Consider the following 22,287-nt stretch of genomic DNA (forward strand, 5'->3'; position numbering starts at 1 on the left):
AGCCCCCTGCTACTAGTAATTGTAATTTTTTTTCCTTCTTATTTTAATAATTATTATTAATTATTTAATAAATTAAAATTAATTAAATTATTTAAAAAATAGAAATACTAATAATAAAGTAAAATAAAATACATTAATAAATTATAAATTAATTAAGTTTTTTAATTATTATTATTATGATAAATAATTATTATAAGTATAATTAAAAATAATTATAATTAAAATGATTAAATTATATTATAAATTTCAAAGAAAATACATTAAAATTGAAAAAAAAAATTAAACAAATATTAATAATAATTAAAAAAATTATATTAATAACATAAAAATGAAACCATATACATTAAACTAACGAAAAAAATACATCGCATTTGAAGAAGAAAAAAACAATATTAAATTTATATTAATGAGGAGGAAGAGTGATTATCAAACAACAACAATAAATTAATTAAATCTAAATTAATATATGCATTTATATAAATTCGTTTCTTTCTTTGTTTCTAATACAATTAGATTTTGTATTTATATAAACTAGATATTAACTCGCGCGTTGCAATAATATGTAACAATAATATAAAAAATATCATTTAGTAATTAATATATTAGTGACTATAAAGTAACAATACTATATAATTTAAAAGTAATGCAATTTTTGTTTTAGTGTATAATATACTCAAACGTTTATGTGTCTAAAAGTAAATATATTTGTTAATAATTATATATAAATTAGATTTGCTTTATAGTACAAAGAAAAAGGTAAAATATTATTGACTAATACAATTCATGTAAAGTATATTGAAATATGAAATAATTTATAAGATTTTACAACTTTAGAGATGCAATTCTTGTCTTTAATAGTTTTTAAATATGAAATTGGTTTATACAAGATTTTTGATTTCATTGAAATGTTCCTTCTAATATATTTGTTAAATAGTTATACATTTTTTTATTGTTAAAGTTTACATTTAACCATAATATGTTTTTCATTTTATATGATTTATATTAGTTTTGAAACATTAGATTTTATAATTTTTATACTTTTTGATATTTTTTATTTTATATGTTTATCGTAATCCTGTCAATCTAAACATGCACTAAATAATATTGTTTGTCTTACAGTTTAGTATAACATTCATTCATGAGTGGTAGTTTGTTAAAAATAATGTTTATAATAGTATTCAAAATATTAAAATAACTTTTCATGTGTGCAAATATATGTGATGTATATGGAAGGAACACTACAAAATAAAATAGAAATTTCTAAAAGTACAAAAACCTTAAATAATAATAATCTTTCTTATATAATCAAAATGTTAGTTACACAAAATTGTCAAGTCAAATGAAAATTCAATACATAATTTAAACAAATTCTATAGTTATGATATTTTGGGTAGAGAAATTTTCAATTACTTTAACTATTGTTTCATCTAAATAATTATAATATGAAATGAAATTTTCAAACAATTATTTGTCACAACAAGAAACTTCAAAAGTGGGTTACAAAAAAATATAAGCAAGAAGAGTTTGTTGATGTTTAACACATAGAAATTTTCGAGTGAATAGTAAAATGGTTAAAAATTATCCATTTTCAAATATTTAATAGTTATATATGATCTTCAACAATTATTGACAACATAGGAACAATATTATTGAAGAATATGTGACCTGAGAATGTGTCACACAAATAAGTGTGCCTTGGTTGAATTTCATAATGTCATTATCATTACTAACCAAAAGCAAGAGGGTGGTTGAAAAAGTAATGGATCTTTATGTTTGTTCTTTTTTGTATGAACTATTGAAATGAAAAGTTTGATGAGTAATTAGAGCCTTTAAGTGTATTGATCAATAATTGAGTGATTAATTAAAGTTGAAAATTGCATAACATATGAAATAATTGTACTTGAATGGACAAGTGAAAAAGTTTGTGTTACATATTGGATGGACAAGTGAAAAATTTGTATTACATAAATTAAAAGTAGAAGATGAAAGAAATAGCGTGCTTTAGAAAGGATCAAATTAATTTTTTTTAATGAGTTATCAAATATTAGAGTATATGATATATATGAAGATGAATTGTCCCAAATGCAATTTGGAGTTCTGTATTAATATATTATAAGAGATTCGTACATTTGTTCATTTATAATACAAAATAGATTGTGTATCCATGTGATACATAGATACATCATTGTGTACTGAATAATTTTCTTATATAGTATTGTAATTTATAGAATTCGTTTTTGCGTGACCCAATAGACTACAATGAGTGCATCAAAACTATGTTGAAAAAGCAAAGGGACTCTCAATAGTGTGCGGTGAGTTTGGATCTCTCCATTAAATAAAAAGTTTCATTTGGATAAACAATGACACATAAAATTAAAACAAAATTATTTTAAGTAAATGTTGCTCTCTCCAATTAGAATTTTTCATTTAATGGAGAATAATTCATTTTTATGCAATGCTAACTAAGCATGATGTTGAAAGTAACTCTTTCTTAATCAAATCAACAAAGTGATTAAGAGTTGGGTTGAAGAACTTAATTAACTTAAAAAAAGTTGAATTGATCCGTAATGTTTGAGTTAAAATTATGATCGTAATAGTTATAGATTAGATTTTCATTACCTCTCAAATAAAGTCCGAATTAACAAAACTCTTTTATCTAAAAATCAGTCGGTTAAACCAAAAAAAATCTATCTCATCAAACTTTAATTTATTTTTAGTTATATGTCTTTAGATTTCTTTATTGCACTTAAAAGATATGAGGACTAATAGCATATAGAATTTAATATAACTAGTGAAACTGAGGTGTGGAAGATAAAAATGACAATTACTTTAAGGCCCTTCAATCTTAGCAGTATCTATGTGGTTCACTTTGATGTTTTGCACCTTCTCTTGTTGATGAGCCATATCATAATTTGAATGCAAGCCAAAAAAGATATAGTAAATCAACATTACCAAAGTGCATATTCCAAACCTTATAAAAGCTTCATATTCCAAAGATCCCATAAGAAATACATTTGTTGCAATTGACATAGATGGCAACCATGGAACAAGAGGAACACCCTAAAACCTTGGTTTCCTTTGTTGACTCACAAAAAGTGACATTCAAAGAGTGGCAAAGAACCATACAAGAACATTCATAGTATATCCAATCCAACCATTAGGCCTCAATCCCCAATAAACTGAAATTACAATTGAAGAACCAACAATGACAATAAAAAACACAACAAACTTTAACTAATTCTCTCTAGTTGTAACACCTCTAACATATTACCTCCTCACCAAAAGTGCAATAGATATCATCATGAAAATAAAAAGTGTGCTTACTGATATCAAACTTGATAAAACATCTAAGTTAGTGAAAAAAGAGTAATGAGAGAGAAGGAGAGATAGGGGTTTATGATGATATTGTTGAAGTGAGTGTTTGAGAAAGTTTGTGGGAAATAATGTTGAAGAGTTTGGCATGACATGGCATGAATGAAACAACGTTGGGGTTTGGTTTAGGAAATGGTTTCTGTTTGAACTTTGAAGTTTACGGTTGTAAGAAGCTTTTCATTATGTTCAACGATTTTGCTAAATAAAAAACAAATTTCAACAATTTTGCAGTATAGGCTTGAGAACAGAGTACAAGATTGTTTCGTGAACGACTCCTAACTATTTGGCGTTAATTTGGAAAACATATAACATTGTCATATCTCGCCACTAAATATGTTATGCTTATCAATTTGTTGAGAATAAAAACTTCTCTAGGGGTTTTGGCTGAGATCAAACAAAAATAATTTTCATTATAGGTTACATCAATGGTTAATTTTATTCTAGTTGGACTTGATTATATGTGCTTATTTGGATTTGGAATACTCCTTGTATTTCTAATAGGACAATGTGTTAGAAAGTGTTCTGCTAGCACAATTCTAAATATGATAAATCATGGATAGATGCAAGCAGAAAACAAAAAAGAGATGGATTATATAAGCAAGTGATTATAAGACGCACATATTAGTAGACATACACTAACGGTGAGAGAAAAAATCAATGTAAGTTACAAAGATATAAAAGTTTCAATGTTACAACATGAATGCCAATACTCTGTTACAAAGGCATACATATGGAAAAAATATAAGGAAACTACTAAACCAATTTTTAGGATAATTCAGAATTAGAAAAGCATGAACATATATATTATGGGATATTAAAATGGTCTTGAATTAGAATCCTTTTGATGGTATAAACATTTCAGGATATCCAATAACTTGAAATCATGGTAAAATGACAAAGAGCTAATTTTCTCTTAGATAGTTAAATGTTGTACTACCTCATTGTTCAATTGTTAAGTATCAACATAAATGTGATCTTCAGGTTAAACATAATTCATGCAGTGATCTACATTTATCTGTAACTGTACACTTAAATGATAGTAAAAAGTTACACTTTGGAAATAGGTAAATAACAAGGCTTTTAGGAAGTTAATTGGATTGCTTACATGATCATTTCAAGGAATTGTTAGACAAATATCATTTCTGAACTTCCTTTACGGTTGGCCACCTAAGCATGATTGTAAATTCTTAATTTGATACAGAACTCAGCATTAGGAAGAGAAACTTTTACACAGATTTACAAAACCACATTGTCTATTATGAGTCTCATGTTACAATCATTCTAGGTTAAATAAAACATGATTTGGCCAAACCACTTACATAATATTATCACCTAAACCATTTCCTTTGTAACGGGCCATTTAAATGCCTAAGATCCATGAGCTTAAAATGAAAAAGTAACAATGCATGCACAATAATGACATAGAAATTACCAATTACTAACAATAAGTAAGAAAAGTAAAAGCATCCAAATATAATTCCACAATGTATCATATTCTCCAATCTTTATCATCAAAAAACACTCAATCTGAAATTAACAATTATTAAGAATAAGAGTAAAAATTAAAAGCAGGTAGAAATTATTCAAAAATTTAGCATATTCTCCAATCTCTATCATCATCACAACAACCCTCAATCTGAAATCAGTCCATCTACCCTCCTACAATGGTTGGACAAGAAACCAATGTTGTCGAACCAGAGATCGATCCGATCAAACTTCTAAGTAATGGTTTAATTGGTTCAATCAGTTCAACCACCATTGAACCAGATGACTGATAATATAAATAAGTATTAAAAAAGATTTTTAAAAAAATGAAATCAATTGAACCAAATGTGGTTCAATCTGATTCTATAGGACTCTGAACCAACCTTGGTTGAACCAACCGGCAGACAGGCCAGTTCCTGAATCAATCTTGAATATAAAACCATGGATACAAACAAACCAACATTCATGTTTCCAGTTCCAAACATAGCTTGCATTAATGAGTAATTGAGTTTTTAACGTATAAAATATTTATGAGTGATTATGTGATTTTTTTCCATTGAATTTAATGACTAATAATATTATAAAATAATTTATAATTTATTATAAAATAACTTATAAAATAATTTGATAATAATATAAATTATAAATTATTATTAAATTGTAAAATAATTTTATAATTTATAAAATAATATTATTATTGAGAGGAGGATTGAAGGAGATTAGACATTGAGAGATGATCGAGAGGGGAGAAAGGAGAAGAGGTGTTTAGGTGATGTGGGAAATATTTTGTATAGAAATATTTTGTATAAGTGGATGAAATAAAATGAAATAACATTCGGGGTGAAGTGACATTTGGGGGTCTGTTTTAAATATATATAATAAATTAGTACCTTAGTTTCTAATACAAACTTGATTGTGTATCATGTGATACATGGATACATCATTATATAGTGAATAATTTTTCTTATGTAGTCCTGTAACTTATGGAATTTGTTTTTGAGTGACCCAACAATAGTCTACAATGAGTGCATCAAAACTATGCTGAAAAGCAAAGGAAATCTCAGCAGTGTGTGGTGAGTTTGGATTTCTCCATTAAATAAAAAGTTTCATTTGGATAAACAATGACACATAAATTAAAATAAAATTATTTTAAGTAAATGTTGCTCTCTCCGATTAGAATTTTACATGTAATGGAGAGGAATTCATTTTTATCCAATGTTAACTAAGCATGAAGTAGAAAGTAACTAGTTTTTAATCAAATCAACAAAGTGGTTGAGAGTTGGGTTCAAGGGTTTAATTAACTTCAAAGAAAGTTGAATCGATATGTAATATTTGAGTTAAAATTCTGATCGAAATAATTATATATTAGATTTTACTTATTCTCAAATAAAGTCCGAATTAACAAAACTCTTTTATCTAAAAATAAGAGGATTAAGCAAAAAAAGAAATCTATTTTATCAAACCTTAATTTATTTTCAGTTATATGTCTTTAGATTTCTTTATTGCTCTTAAAAATACAATGACTAATAGCATGTAGAATTTAATATAACTAGTGAAACTGAGTTGTGGAAGATAAAAATGACAATTACATTAAGGCCCTTCAATCTTAGCAGTCTCTATGTGATTCACTTTGATGTTTTGCACCTTCTCTTGTTGATGAGCCATATCATAAGTTGAATGCAAGCCAAAAAAGACATAGTAAATCAACATTACCAAAGTGCATATTCCAAACCTTATAAAAGCTTCATATTCCAAAGATCCCATAAGAAATACATTTGTTGCAATTGACATAGATGGCAACCATGGAACAAGAGGAACACCCCAAAACCTTGGTTTCCTTTGTTGACTCACAAAAAGTGACATTCCAAGAGTTGCAAAGAACCATACAGGAACAGTAATAGTATATCCAATCCAACCATTAGGCCTCAATCCCCAATAAGCTGAAATTCCAATTGAAGAACCAACAATTAGAATCAAAAACACAACAAATTTTAACTGATTCTCTCTTGTTGTAACATCTCTAACATAGTACCTCCTCACCAAAAGTGCAATAGATATCATCATGAAAATAAAAAGTGTGCTTACTGATATCAAACTTGATAAAACATCTAAGCTAGTGAAAAAAGCTATGAAAGCACTTGAAATTGTAATCAATAGTGTAGCATTTATAGGTGTTCCTGTCTTTGGATGAACAAGAGCAAACCATGGAGGAATCATGTGAGAACGCGCGATGTGAGCGATGTAACGTGCTTGTCCTAATCTTCCAACTAAAAGAACTGTTGTCATACCCTTCAATGCACCAAAAGCTACTACATATTTTGCCCAATTCATTCCAACTTTCTGAAATGCAACTGAAAAAGCAGCACCTGTATCTATCTCGGTGTATTTCTGCATCATGCTTAGTGAAAGTGCCATCAAGCAATAAATCACTGTGATCACTGACATTGAACCAACCAAGGCTATTGGTATGTCTTTTGGTGGATTTTTAGTTTCTTCAGCCATGGTTGCAATACTGTCAAAACCTCCATATGCAAAATAAAGAATTGCAGCAGCTTGAAATACACCTTTAGCTCCATAAGGTAAAAAAGGCGTCAAGTTTGACGTGTTGGCGTGAGAAAACCCCGCAATGATTACAAATATGATAACAACCGTGTTGATCGCAGATGCTATCCAATTGAGAAGCGAAGTTTTTCTTGTGCTGATCATTGCGATCAATCCGGAGATTACCAGAACAGCGACTGCTATAGGGTCTAGTAAGTTGTATCCGTCTTTAAGATGTGTCTTGATGCGAAGCGAATCTTTTGGACGATTCAATAGGCTTGTGAAGTAAGAAGTCCATGATCTTGATACAGCTGCACCTCCAAGTATGCATTCAAGAAGTATGTTTCCAGCTGCTATGAAAGCAACAAAGTCGCCTAATTCGATTCTTAGATAAGCAAATGAACCACCTGCTGATGGAACTTCGACAGCGAATTCTGTGTAACAGAAAACAGAAAGCATTGCTGAAATTCCTGAAGCAATATAGGATAAGACTATTGCTGCACCAGCATGGTTATGAGCTTCTTGGCCAGTTAGCACAAAGATTCCAGCACCAATCACTGCACCAAAGCCAAACCACATGAGGTCCCACCAATTGAGGCATTTTTTCATCTCATTCTCACTTTGTTTCTTCAGCTCTCGTGTCTCGGTTTCATCGTCTGATCGGCTTTGGAGACGATCCATGAACCTTAACCATGTTTGTGAAAGAGCATAAACATAGTTGTTCCAGCTTTGAAAGGACTCTTCTGGCAAGAAATCTTGTTTGCTCCATCTCCAATAGGTTTTTTGTGGTTCATGGTCATCCAAGCCTTTTGTGGAAGCCATTCAAAGAAATTGTTTCTTTGCTGAAGCTGCTGAGTGGTTTGGAACGTGTGGCTGAAGAAAACAAGATGATTGCTTTGAAGTAAAAATGATCTCAACTATATGCCAAAAATTATTTTGTCATTTAGTGTGGAATTTAACACCTCTTCGGCTACACTAGAATATTTAACACCTCTTTGGCTATGTAAGACGGTGTTAGTAGGCCAATGTAAGATATTACGGTTACACTTGTAAGATAAGTCAAATATCGATATGTATGGAGGAGCATTAGAGGTTAGTGTTGGAAAAAACAGCCATAGAACTTAAAAAGATCACAATCAAATTGTAAATAGTAAGAATATATCGTGAAACTCTAAAAATCAGAGAAAAAATCACAACTATTATCTCATGACAACTAAAGAATTACATAATACGAATTTTTTTACAATACATAGATTTTTCTTAAACACCCTCAGTCCCAATACATCCTTAGTCTCTAAAGTACATATCTAAACTAATCTCACAACATTCTATCGAAAAAAGTTTAAGAGATTTTACTTCTGTGGATACAAATGATGAGTTGTCAAGGCACGCATGTTTCTCTTTGGAAAAATAATTGAAGTTGTCACAATATTCCACCTAATGAAGATGAATACTCCACAGCTATGAACAGTGCATTAGTGTATATGATTGTAGACCAATATGTGTACAAAATTCACATCCCCAATAATGTCGGTGTAAGTATTGTCCATATGTGGCCTTCATATTTGAAAACTTTATTGGTTTTTGTTATTTAATTATAATTCAGTATTTAGTCATTTTTTTCTGCTCAAGTCAACACCGCTGTTGACTAATGAATCCCTGTCTGATTTTTCTTTGTATTACGTATAGATAATAGAGCAGAATTTCAAAAGAAAAACCAATCCATTGCAGGAATGAGAATCAACATTTGTATGTATGTGTGTCGGGCCATAGCAAGTAATATTCAAAATCATTCTGACATTGTTCATAGTTATGTTTAGTTACATCTAGCTGGAATATGGCAAGTGTTTGCCTAAACAGTTTAATTATGCTTATCATATGAAAACTCATGTCATAAACACTTAAATTCAATAAGCTATTATTAAAAATTAATTCCCTTTTCATTTGGTTTACAATGCATCAATACTTGAATATTGCTCAAAACTTTGACACAATCATTTCACCACCTTTAGGTAGGGTAGAGGCTTAAGGTCCTCCGCCCCCTTAAGGCTAAAACAGTGATATGATAAAATGTTAGATTCAATAAAAACAATAGAAAACAAGCATCAGTTGTTAACTCCCTGATATTTGTTTTTCTCATTTTTTGTCAAATCAGCAGAGTTACTGGATCACCGTCTTTGTTTTAAGAAAGAATAATATTATGAGCTTCTACTTTCAAGGAATTTTATTGGTTGTTGATAATCATGAGTTTGATCATGATTTCCTTTGAATCAATTATAGCTGGTAGCTAACTTTTATTTTTTATCACTGAATGATCTTTTCTTCGCTTCAAAATTATATTAATGAGGGAGAAAATAATGATCAAGTAAAATTTTGAGCCAAGTTAGCAACCCAACTCTCACAACCCCCTTTTGGAAATATTAATATCTGATAATGCTCATTCTCCTCTGCAACTGAGGAGGTAAAGTACATGGGAAACTTAGTAACCAGGAAAAGAAACATTTAAAGTATTGCAAAGTTATGGTAGAGCTATATCAGAAGAACAAAGTCCTACCAATAGATACACTCAAGCATGGCTCTGCAGATCAATATTCAGATACATGCAGTTATGATACCCGCTGGAACATTACAGAACAAAGTCATGTCATCAGAGGAGGAAAATGATATATATAAATATACTACTTCAGCAAATATATAGAACCTCTAGTAAGTTGACTTCTCTGAAGACAGCCATTCTTGTGCTGCTATTAAATCAGGAAGAACAACTCCCCCGGATTTTCTCCACTCCTCAGCTTCTGGTGTCTTAAATCTATCCAACAATAGTGCATGCATCCCTATGCTCTTAGCTGGTTCATAGTCTTTGCGTATGCTATCACCGATGTGTAAAGCTTCTTCGGGTGCAATATTTCCAGCCCTCTCAAGTGCAATCTTGTAAATTTTTGGGTCTGGCTTCTCAATGCCTTCGAGGCCAGAAAACACGCCAAAGTCCCACTCGGATCCCTGCATCATCAAATATTTTAACAATCAAACATTCTTATCTCAGGGACACGAGTGTATAGGACTTAATTGTTATAACCACATTAACAATGCAAACGAGCAAAGACGCTTGAAGTGATTAGTAAACTTGGCTTCTGAATAGACTAAAGTTCAACATAATTTTCTTCAAGTTGATCTAATAGGAGCATTGGATTCATTAAAATTCATTGATCCTGAATCAGTAAGCCCTTGTGTTTCAAAACAGCGGTGCTACACTTTATGCTAACATTCTAAAGCAGCCTTGCACGAGAACTCAAAAATTGTCGGAAGATTACCTCATTTAAACCTAAAGCTGGAAGAATCACATCCCGATATCGATACTCAGCATTGCTCACAATGCCAACTTTGAGACCCTTTCCACGAAGCCATCTAAGAAATGGTTTCGAATCTGGAAAGACCGTATATGGAGCAGATGAACCAAAGGATGCATAGATGCGTCTGAAAATCTTTTCAAATGTCTCCTCATCATATTCATATCCAGCCTGCCAGAAAAACAAAACTTCTCCTTGATCAAATTCAGAGAATTTTCACATATGAGATTGCAGGTATCATAAATCTTCAATTCATTGTTTCCTTTAGATAGCTTAGAATAAAGCTGAACGCATCAATAGGGTTAAACTTAAACATTTGTTGTTTAAGAGAACTTGGTGTTAATGTAAATAAAAACAACAGCATATTGTCAATATGCTATTGTAAATAAAAATAACCATATTACAGTTAATGTATATTGCGGCCGTAACATAACAGTTTTAGAGATCTCCAGAACATCACGGCACCCGCAATTATCGCTGCATCTTTCCACATTTTACCACAATATAAAGGTTTGCAGTGTAACCACAACTGCAACCAAATTTCAAACCACGGAAGCAACATAGGCATATTGACATGTAAACACCAACTGTAATGACTTCGAAAAGTATCTTACCCTAACATATGAATCTCGCACACAAGTTTTCCACCACACAATGTTTGGCATTTTGGCTGCAAACCCAAAACATGGATAATTCTTTGCCATGTCCTTATATGCAAGCTTAAAGCCCTCATGCATACGTTTGTAGTCCGGGCATGGACGGCCAGCAGCTTTGGCTGCCATGCAGTAATAGTCACCAAGCTCCCCTTTGTAAGCCATTAGGGTGCCGGTAACATCAACAGTGACACACCGTAATTTAGGCAGTATCGACATGGTAGCACAAATTGGAGGGGCCTTAGTGGCTATGTTGTTCACGGCAAAGTATTGAACTTCAAAATTGATTTTAAAAAAAAGCCTGCATATGTGATTCCAAAATCAGCATGTTCAGTTGAAAAGAAATTTCAATTATCAAAGAGCTCACATGATGATATGGCTTATTAAATTGTTTGGCTCAAACCAAAATGGAAAGGCAAGGGAATAATAGTTTTCAATTGGTAGTTTAAATTATCTTATAGTACAAAATAGAAACTTTCAACTAAATACTAAAACCTGTGATCTACTAGATAAAAACCAGTTTGATATTAAATATGAGAGAAACACACCCTCTAACATGCTTTTTTCCATCACACATTATTATAGCATGAAACTCACGTGAATCATATCACTCTGAGAATGGGTCCCGCCAAATAAGGACTAAGACCCACAAGATTTAGTGGGAACCACATGGATTTCACCCAAAAATAAAGTGTTTTGGACAATGTGTTAGAAAGTGTTCTGCTAGCACAATTCTAAATATGATAAATCATGGATAAATGCAAGCAGAAAACAAAAAAGAAATGGATTATATCAGCAAGTGACTATAAAACGCACATATTGGTACACATACACTTACTGAGAGAGAAAAAATCAATTTAAGTTACACAGATATGAAAGTTTCAATGTTACAACATGAAGGCCAGTACTCTGTTATAAAGGCATACATATGGAAAAAATATAAGGAAACCACTAAACCAATTTGTAGGATAATTCAGAATTAGAAAAGCATGAACATTTATATTATGGGATATTAAAATGGTCTTGAATTAGAATTCTTTTGAAGGTATAAACATTTCAGGACATCCAATAACTTGAAATCACGGTAAAATGACAAAGAGCTAATTTTCTCTTAGATAGTTAAATATTGTACTGCCTCATTGTTCAGTTGTCAAGTATCAACCTAAATGTGATCTTCAGGTTAAATATATTCCATGCAGTGATCTACATTTATCTGTAACTTTACACTTAAATTATAGTAAAAAGTTACACTTTGGAAATAGGTAATTAACAAGGCTTTTAGGAAGTTAACTGGTTTGCTTACATGATCATTTCAAGGAATTGTTAGACAAACATCATTTCTGAACTTCCTTTATGGTTGGCTACCTAAGCATGATCGTAAATTCGTAATTTGATACAGAACTCAGCATTAGGAAGAGAAACTTTTACACAGATTTACAAAACCACATTGTCTATTATGAGTCTCATGTTACAATCATTCTATGTTAAATAAAATATGATTGAGCCAAACCACTTAAAGAATATTATCACCTAAACCATTTCCTTTGTAACGGGCCATTTAAATGCCTAAGATCCATGAGCTTAAAATGAAAATGTAACAATGCATGCACAATAATGACATAGAAATTACCAATTACTAACAATTAGTAAGAAAAGTAAAAGCATCCAGATATAATTCCGCAACGTATCATATTCTCCAATCTCTATCATCAAAACAACACTCAATCTGAAATTAACAATAAGTGTATAAATTAAAAGCAGGTAGAAATTATTCCAAAATTTAGCATATTCTCCAATCTCTATCATCATCACAACAACCCTCAATCTGAAATCAGTCCATCTACCCTCCTACAATGGTTGGACAAGAAACCAATGTTGTCGAACCAGAGATCGATCCGATCAAACTTCTAAGTAATGGTTTAATTGGTTCAATCAGTTCAACCACCATTGAACCAGATGACTGATAATATAAATAAGTATTAAAAAAGATTTTTAAAAAAATGAAATCAATTGAACCAAATGTGGTTCAATCTGATTCTATAGGACTCTGAACCAACCTTGGTTGAACCAACCGGCAGACAGGCCAGTTCCTGAATCAATCTTGAATATAAAACCATGGATACAAACAAACCAACATTCATGTTTCCAGTTCCAGGCATAGCTTGCAAACATAACAGTAAAATCTTAATTAATGGGAATTGATTAAAATTGAAATTTAAAAAAATTCCCAATAAAACATATATACTCACATACATACATGCATGACACACCATTTAAAAAAAGAAAAAATTTCCATGAAAAAACATACAATTACAAATGCAATACTAGTGTGTTTAGGGCAACAAGACCCAGAAAATATTTCACAAAAAAAAGATGATTCTTTTACAAATCCCTTATGCAAATGAGACAGATAAATAAATATTCCAACGATAAGAGATGGAAAAGAATGTTATTCTTACCAACAGAAGCTAAAGAAACCGAAAAGGATTGATACTTTGTGTCCAAATCAGAAATGGTCCACACAAGAAACTTCACCTACACAATTATCATTGATTCACATGTCCATTTTATAGATGAAGAAAATAAAAAGTTGTAGTGTGTTGCGTGGAAGAGTGGGAGAGAGAAAATAATGTTTCCTTATTTACAAAGCCAATAAGCCATAAATCATAGATATTGTCATTGTGAATTTGGGAATCAATCAACAACAGCCCCTAGATTTATTATTAGTTCCTCTTGTTTTCTAGAACAATTTTCTTTCATTTTTAAATTGGTTTTTTATTTGCCACTCCAATTCTTTTTTTGGATTAGGATTTCTAAATTCAATTTAATAAATAAAATGAATATTACGAACATTGATTAACAAATTGGAGATGTGTATTATTGACACATAATAATAATTTTTTTTATTCTTTTTCACCTTAAACTTTAATTATTTTAGAGAATTTAAATGTATTATTTTCTATCTTTCTTTTTTAAGAAATCTTTTATTGTTCTTTTGAAAGTTTAAAGTAATAATAATTATGGTTTTATCAAAGTTTCCTTAAATTGTTAATGTAGAAAGAGAAATATATAAATAATTCAAAATGAACCAAAAGATTAACCAACATGTAACAAGTGAGGAGAGTAACGAACAAGTAAGCAATAAACGATTAGATTAACGTCTAAGCATCAAAAAGCCAATAAAAAATTAGAGTAAAATAGTTTGTTTAAATTGTATATAAATAAAAAAATCATAAAAATATTTTAATTAATTTTTTTTAAAAGTAAAAATCAACCCAAATTGAATTTTAATCACTTTATTTGAAGAGAAACAAACGTTTTTATGTTAAAACAAAAAATCACCTCAAACAATACCTTAACTAGTTTCTTTTATTGAACTTTAAAGGATACATGTTTTTTGGATAAAAAAGTATAAAATAAAATACACATCAACCACTATTTTCATTAATCATTATTACTTTATTTGTTTTATAATAATTGTCAGACTTGCAAAAAAAAGTTATTTTAAAATAGTGATATTTATATTTTTAATGTAATTTTAATAATTTTTTTTAATTGTACAAATTAATTAATGTGTATGTGTATCACTTTTAAGTTATTGTCTATTTTGTATTTATGATAAAAAGAATATATCAATGGTTAATTTGATAAAATCGTAATTTTATTTTATTTATCAATTTTTTTTAATCTATGTGAAAAAGACTATTGAGAAGTCTAGAGTACAAGAGCAACAATGAGACAATGATTCACAACGACAAGAGGTTTTTTTATCACATCTTCACACAAATTTTTAAGACATTATATATATATGAGTAAGTTCTCTTATATATTCAACATTTTTATATTTTGAAAGCATTTACCACTGTCAAGCCTTTCAAGAAGACTGATTTGACGTTGTGTGACAAAGAGTGAAGATTCTTAGTACCATAATATTATTTGATGTTTCACTTGTTGTTAGTAAACTGTAAATCATTTAGATGATATTTTTCTATATGATACTTGAGTGTTTTATCCATTCAAGGTTTTAATAATTTGTGGTCGCTTTCCACTAATAGATTGTGAGACACTTAATGAAGTTTATCCTTGATCTTAGATATATTTTTTCTAAAGTCATTTGTATTAATATTGATTTTGTGTTTCACTTTCCGTCAACAGACATTGATAACATTAGATATTGTTATATTATGGTACTCAACTCATTATATGATTATCAGATGATATGTACTTAATGGTTGTTACTTGTGTTGGAAGACACGCTTCTTCTAGCTATTACTTTCTTTACCATATATAATCATCTAATAGACTTCTCGTGGATATATTATGCACATTACCATATGAAAACAACTTATTATTTATTAATAATCACTACTAGACAGATTATTGTCCCGACTCTGCCTTTAATGATGTAACATGTAACACACTTAAGCAAAACATGGGTGGAAAAATTTGATCTTCTTACATTGTTGTCATCAAAACATCAAAGGCATTGATCATAACCAACTTGGTTCTTTCAATATATCTCACTTGGTTCAATGTATCTTTCGTGTCTCCTCACTCCCCCCACAAAAATACTTTAAAAAAAACATTCAATTTTAGAGATAATACATGCAAAAGCTTTGAAGAAAGACAAAAAATAAGCAGAGAACATAGACAATTCAACATTCTACTTGCTTCTTCCAACCAAGAAGTATTTATATTAACACCAACCAAATGAATTTTGTGGAAGTTAACCATCAACTTTGCTAACAACAGAAAATTGGACCTAATCACCATAATATTCATCCAACTCTTCTCTCCCACAATCAAAATATATTCCCCAAATTGTAAATGTGACAAGCTACACACCCTCTGTTACCAATCTGAATCATGTGAAATAAGCCACATGATACTGAAGCATTTATCATAGCATGAAGCCTTTTAGATGCCATCAAGAACAAGAAATGGCATAAAGGACTTATTTGTTGTAATCATCGATCCAAGGCAAACTCTTTCGTTGGACTCCCATTAGCTAATATAGAAGCATAAGTTGTATGAATATATTCTAATATCCACCCTATCCATTAACAAATGATGTCTAAGACTAAAAAATGACCTTCCCATTTTCCCGCTCCAATCTATTCACATGAACTTTTTACAATACCTTGTACACACAACTCACTAATGATAATAGATGAAATTCAGACAACAATTAAAGATTATCTTTTTTTTTGGTATCAAAATTATAAATGTGGAATTATAAATTTTTTACCAACCTACCATTGGAGTGAAACTCATTCACAAACCTCAATAAATTTGTCTTCACATCTTCCCAAAATTCCTTCAAGAACCCATATTTAACGACATTTGAACTAGTGCTTTTGAGACTATCATAATTCTAAACCGCTTGTTTAACTATTTTTTTTAGAGAATCAGATTTATAACAAAAGCTCTTTTGTTGTCTGTTGAAGAATCGAGAGAAATTAGATTTTATTCTCTTTTATTTTATATTATTATGTTTATTTTTATTCTATCATTATTACTCAGTTTTACTATTGTAATTTCTTTTCCTATATAAACAGCTTAGGGCTGTAATAATAAAACATGAAAGTATTTTGTCTTTTACTTTCTTCATGGTATCAAGAGCTCTGGTTAGGGTTCTGTAAACCTTTCCACAACCATTAGGGTTTGGCTCTCTAACCAACTGAGCTACCACAACCATTAGGGTTTGGCGCTCTAACCAACTGAGCTAAACCTAATGGCACACAATACCCCATGGAAGGTAGCCCTTATGGGTAGCGGCGACAACGACGATGGTTTGGCAAAAAAATCAGACGTAGTCAACAACCCTGACAATTTAGACAACGCCATAAGTGGCGGTGGCAGCGGCCTAAGCAGCCAGAATGGTTCTTCCAACTTTTTTGGCCATGAGGGAACTTCTAATACCCTCAAGGTTGAAATCCAGAAACTAAATGGAAAAAATTATGTCGAATGGTCCCAAACCGCAAGATTGATTTTAAACGGTAAGGGAATATATGGTTTCCTAACAGGAGAGGTGCAAATGCCTGCCACAACTGATCCAAAATACAGGTTTTGGAAATCTGAGAACTCTGTTATTATTGCTTGGTTGCTTAGTAATATGGAATCAACAATCAAAAAACCTTTTATGTTTTTGCCTACTGCCAAGGAAGTTTGGGAGGCTGTCAAAGAAACATATTCTGATATTCAGAATTCTTCTCAAATTTTCGATCTCAAATCACGATTGTGGCATACCAAACAAGGAGATAGAGATGTCACTACCTATTACAATGAGTTGATGACACTATGGCAAGAATTGGATCTCTGCTATGATGATCATTGGAAGTGTTGTGAGGACAGTGTTCTGTTTCTTAAGAGACAGGAGAACGACCGTGTATTCATGTTCTTGGTTGGGCTTAATAAGCGGCTTGATGAAGTCCGAGGCAGAATATTGGGAAAAATCCCATTGCCATCACTTCGGGAAGCATTCTCAGAAGTTAGAAGAGAAGAGGCGAGACAAGGTGTTATGATGGGTAAGTCACCTTCTGTTGGTGAGGTTGAAAGCTCTGCCCTAGTCACAAAAAATGAAGACGGGAAGAGCGCTGGCAAGAAACCATGGTGCGAACATTGCAAACGTCCAGGGCACACACGTGATACATGTTGGAAGCTCCATGGAAAACCTCTAAATTGGAAGAAAAAAGAAAGAAACGAAGGTCATGCGCTCCAAGCTGGTACATCTGATCAAGAGAAGCAGTCTCCTTCAAGCCCATCTCCTTTCACCAAGGAACAGTTAGATCAATTGTACAAACTTCTTGAGTCTCAAACTTCTTCTTGCTCTATAGCTCAGAGAGGTAATTTTCCAAATACTGCTCTACTTAGTGTCACTCCCAGCCATACTTGGATTATTGATTCTGGTGCTACTGATCATATGACTGGGGAGTCGAGTCTATTTTCTTCTTATAGCCCTTGTGCAGGTAACCACAAAATTAAAATTGCAGATGGCTCTCTTTCAGCCATTGCAGGGAAAGGTTCTGTTATTCTGTCACCTAAGTTAACCTTAAAAGATGTCTTACATGTTCCTAATTTATCATGTAATCTATTATCCATTACTAAATTAACAAAGGATATAAATTGTCAAGCTAACTTCTTTCATTCTCATTGCACTTTTAAGGATTTGAGCACGGGGAAGATGATTGGCAATGCTAAGGAGAGTGGAGGACTCTATTATCTTGACAATGGACTCGACTTCAAAGACCAACAAAAAACAAGTACCTGCTTTGAATCTATTTTTGTTTCTTCTAATAATGATGATATTATGTTATGGCATTTACGGTTAGGACATCCTAGTTTTCCGTATTTGAAACATTTGTTTCCTAAATTATTTTCTAAGAAGGATCCATCTTTATTTCATTGTGAAACTTGTGAATTTGCTAAACATCACCGTTCTTCTTTTTCTGCACAACCATATAAACAATCAAAACCGTTTGCAGTTATTCATAGTGATGTTTGGGGTCCTAATAGAATAAACACATTTTCTAATAAAAAATGGTTTATAACTTTTATTGATGATCATACTAGAATTTGTTGGGTTTATTTATTGAAAGAAAAATCGGAAGTTGGACAGGTTGTCAAAAATTTCTTTAAAATGGTGCACACTCAATACCAAACAAATATTCAAGTCTTCAGAAGTGACAATGGTAAAGAATATTTTAATATACTTTTGTCCGATTTTTTTCTTGCAAATGGGGTTGTTCATCAAAGTTCTTGTGTTAATACACCCCAACAAAATGGAATTGCAGAGAGAAAGAATAGGCATCTTCTTGAGGTTGCTAGAGCTTTACTATTTGCAAATAAGGTTCCAAAATATTTGTGGGGTGAAGCTGTTTTAACTGCATCATATTTAATCAATCGAATGCCATCTAAAGTTTTAGATTTTCATACACCTCTTGATGTTTTTCGAAATTATTTTCCTTTGACTAGTGTCTCTGCTGATTTGCCACTAAAAGTTTTTGGTTGCACTGCTTTTGTTCATGAACATAAACACCTTGACAAACTCGATCCACGAGCAATAAAATGTGTGTTTACCGGTTACTCTCCAACTCAGAAGGGGTATCGGTGTTTTGAACCAAAATCAAAAAGAATTTTTGTAACCATGGATGTTACTTTTGTTGAAAATCAACCATTTTTTAGTGACATTCATCTTCAGGGGGGAAATTTTAAGGAAGATTCATCTTTTACTTTTGAAAACATCATTACTTTAAGTGATATAGTGTTGTCACAAAATTCTGAGACTTATATTGATGCACCAAAAGAAAATGCCCAAGAATCCATATTGAAACTCAATCCACTTATGAATGAGGTTTCGACAGATTCGGGGGCGACAATTTCAAATGAAAATCACAATGATCAAATTCTTGATCTCAATAATAATAAAGGACCACCTGAAATGCCACAACATAATGACTCAGATAAAGAGACACAAAGCAGGTTTACTACAATTGACCCTACTTGGAAGGGAAATGTCTTTGAAAGAAGAAACCATAAACAGAGAAATGAAGGACCCATTCTCCGACCCTTCCAAGATTCTGAACCAATAGATAATCCAACACATCATCTTGATACATGTAAGTCTTCTTCTATTCTTAAGAGTCATGTCGAGTATCCTGATTTAGACCTTCCTATTGCAATTAGAAAACCTATTAGATCATGCACTAAATATCCTTTGTCTAATTATGTGTCATACTCAAAATTGTCTTCTTCATTTGCTGCATTTACCTCTAAGTTGTCTACTGTAGAAATTCCAAAAAATATACAGGAGGCTCTAAAAATTCCAAAGTGGAAAGAAGCTGTTCTTGAGGAGATGAGAGCTCTTGAGAAGAATCAAACTTGGAGAGTCATGACATTACCTACAGGAAAGAATACTGTTGGCTGTAAATGGGTATTTACTGTGAAATATAATTCTGATAACACAGTTGAAAGATACAAGGCACGCTTGGTTGCTAAAGGGTTTACTCAGACATATGGCATTGATTACTCAGAGACTTTTGCTCCCGTTGCCAAATTAAACACTATTAGAGTTCTCTTGTCCTTGGCAGTGAATTTAGATTGGTCTCTTAACCAACTTGATGTAAAGAATGCTTTTCTGAATGGTGATTTGGAGGAGGAAGTATACATGGATAGCCCACCTGGCTTTGAAGATAAATTTGGTTCAAATGTGTGCAAACTTCAAAAATCCCTTTATGGTCTCAAGCAATCTCCAAGGGCTTGGTTTGAAAAATTCACTCAGTCGGTCAAAAGGCAAGGATATATGCAGGGACAATCAGACTATACTTTGTTCATGAAGTTCTCTAATGTTGGTAAAATTTCAATTTTAATTGTATATGTAGATGATATTATTCTCACAGGAGATGACATTGTTGAGATGGAAAGATTGAAGAAAAATTTGACTAAAGAATTTGAGATCAAAGATTTAGGCGCGCTTAAATATTTTCTTGGTATGGAAGTTGCTCGCTCAAAGAAGGGAATTGTTGTTTCTCAAAGAAAATACATCCTAGATCTCTTGGAAGAAACTGGGATGAGTGGGTGTAGACCAGCAGATACTCCTATGGAATTAAATGCTAAACTTTGGGAGAAAGGCAGTGTTCCTGTTGAGATTGGAAGATACCAGAGGTTAGTCGGCAAACTTATTTATCTAGCCCACACTAGACCTGACATCGCTTTCTCTGTGAGTGTTGTAAGTCAATTCATGCATTCTCCCTATGAAGAACACTTGGAGGCAGTTTATCGAATCTTAAGGTACTTGAAATCCAATCCTGGAAAGGGTTTGTGCTTCAAGAAAACTAATGACAGAGAAGTCTCTATATTTACAGATGCTGATTGGGCAGGATCAATTACTGATAGAAAATCCACCACTGGATATTGTGCCTATGTTTGGGGAAATTTTGTTACTTGGAGAAGTAAGAAACAAGGGGTTGTTGCTCGAAGCAGTGCAGAAGCTGAATTCAGAGCAATGGCTCAAGGAATCTGTGAACTTTTATGGATTCGTAAACTTTTGGACGAACTGAAAATGAAAGTTGACTCACCCTTAAAATTGTTCTGTGATAGAAAAGCAACAATAAGTATAGCTCACAACCCTGTACAACATGATAGAACCAAGCATATTGAGATTGACCGCCATTTCATAAAAGAAAAAATTGATGCTGGAGTTATATGTCTGCCATTTGTGACTTCCAACCAGCAAACTGCTGATATCTTGACAAAAAGTTTGGCAAGACCCAATTTTGAGCGAATTATAGCCAAGTTGGGCATGACAGATATCTATGCACCAACTTGAGGGGGGGTGTTGAAGAATCGAGAGAAATTAGATTTTATTCTCTTTTATTTTATATTATTATGTTTATTTTTATTCTATCATTATTACTCAGTTTTACTATTGTAATTTCTTTTCCTATATAAACAGCTTAGGGCTGTAATAATAAAACATGAAAGTATTTTGTCTTTTACTTTCTTCATTGTCACTAATCATTTTAAAATTTGAATCTTCCAGCTCTAATATTGGTGTATCAATGGATCTGAAATGCGAGTCAAAGTGATCTAAAAATAGTATGTCGAACATCATCCACATCCTCAATATGTATCTCATTTACATCTATTCTCATGATACTATTAAACCTCATTCTTCTTGACACGACACCGTGGAAAACTTTAGAGTTAACATCGTCTTATTTCAACTAAATAACTTTATCTTTCTGCCACATAATACTACATTTGATTCTAAAGAATGAAAACAATGTTCTTACATCAGATGATGTTCTACAACTTTTGAAACTTGTAACACATTAATAGTTCCCCTTAGATATCTAGTTTGATTAACTGCTCCTCAGCCCTCTTAACAT

The 22,287-nt window shown here is 31.7% G+C and overlaps 3 protein-coding genes and 1 pseudogene across 7 annotated transcripts; 1 reads left to right on the forward strand and 3 right to left on the reverse strand.

Annotated features, from left to right (window-relative positions):
• Window positions 1-2,773: 2,773 nt before the first annotated feature.
• LOC140919538 (cationic amino acid transporter 5-like) lies at window positions 2,774-3,531 on the reverse strand (annotated as a pseudogene).
• A 2,841-nt stretch (window positions 3,532-6,372) lies between these two features.
• Window positions 6,373-9,652, reverse strand: LOC101509123 (cationic amino acid transporter 5). Its single transcript, XM_012718285.3, has one exon. The coding sequence runs from the start codon at window positions 8,218-8,220 to the stop codon at window positions 6,448-6,450; it is 1,773 nt and encodes a 590-aa protein (XP_012573739.1). The 5' UTR covers window positions 8,221-9,652; the 3' UTR covers window positions 6,373-6,447.
• Window positions 9,653-9,807: 155 nt separating this feature from the next.
• On the reverse strand, window positions 9,808-14,095 carry LOC101507960 (uncharacterized). Of its 5 annotated transcripts, none has more exons than XM_073370239.1 (5): window positions 13,858-14,095; window positions 13,029-13,124; window positions 11,360-11,699; window positions 10,710-10,916; window positions 9,808-10,398 (listed from the first exon to the last, which is right to left on the reverse strand). In XM_073370239.1, the coding sequence occupies exons 2-5, from the start codon at window positions 13,106-13,108 to the stop codon at window positions 10,102-10,104; spliced, it is 924 nt and encodes a 307-aa protein (XP_073226340.1). In that variant the 5' UTR covers window positions 13,109-13,124; window positions 13,858-14,095; the 3' UTR covers window positions 9,808-10,101. The 5 variants fall into 5 exon arrangements, with proteins under 5 accessions (XP_073226340.1, XP_012573743.1, XP_027188245.1 ...); XM_012718289.3 differs by lacking the exon at window positions 13,029-13,124 and adding an exon at window positions 12,702-12,763 and having other exon boundaries at window positions 13,858-14,094; XM_027332444.2 differs by having other exon boundaries at window positions 13,040-13,124; window positions 13,858-14,093.
• Window positions 14,096-17,132: 3,037 nt separating this feature from the next.
• On the forward strand, window positions 17,133-21,725 carry LOC140921044 (uncharacterized). The gene is made up of 5 exons (XM_073370772.1): window positions 17,133-18,660; window positions 19,192-19,247; window positions 20,208-20,415; window positions 20,947-21,527; window positions 21,630-21,725. The coding sequence occupies exons 1-5, from the start codon at window positions 17,133-17,135 to the stop codon at window positions 21,723-21,725; spliced, it is 2,469 nt and encodes an 822-aa protein (XP_073226873.1).
• The last annotated feature ends 562 nt before the right edge of the window (window positions 21,726-22,287 follow it).

The sequence above is a fragment of the Cicer arietinum genome, chromosome 1, assembly GCF_000331145.2.
Source record: "Cicer arietinum cultivar CDC Frontier isolate Library 1 chromosome 1, Cicar.CDCFrontier_v2.0, whole genome shotgun sequence".
Taxonomy (NCBI): domain Eukaryota; kingdom Viridiplantae; phylum Streptophyta; class Magnoliopsida; order Fabales; family Fabaceae; genus Cicer; species Cicer arietinum.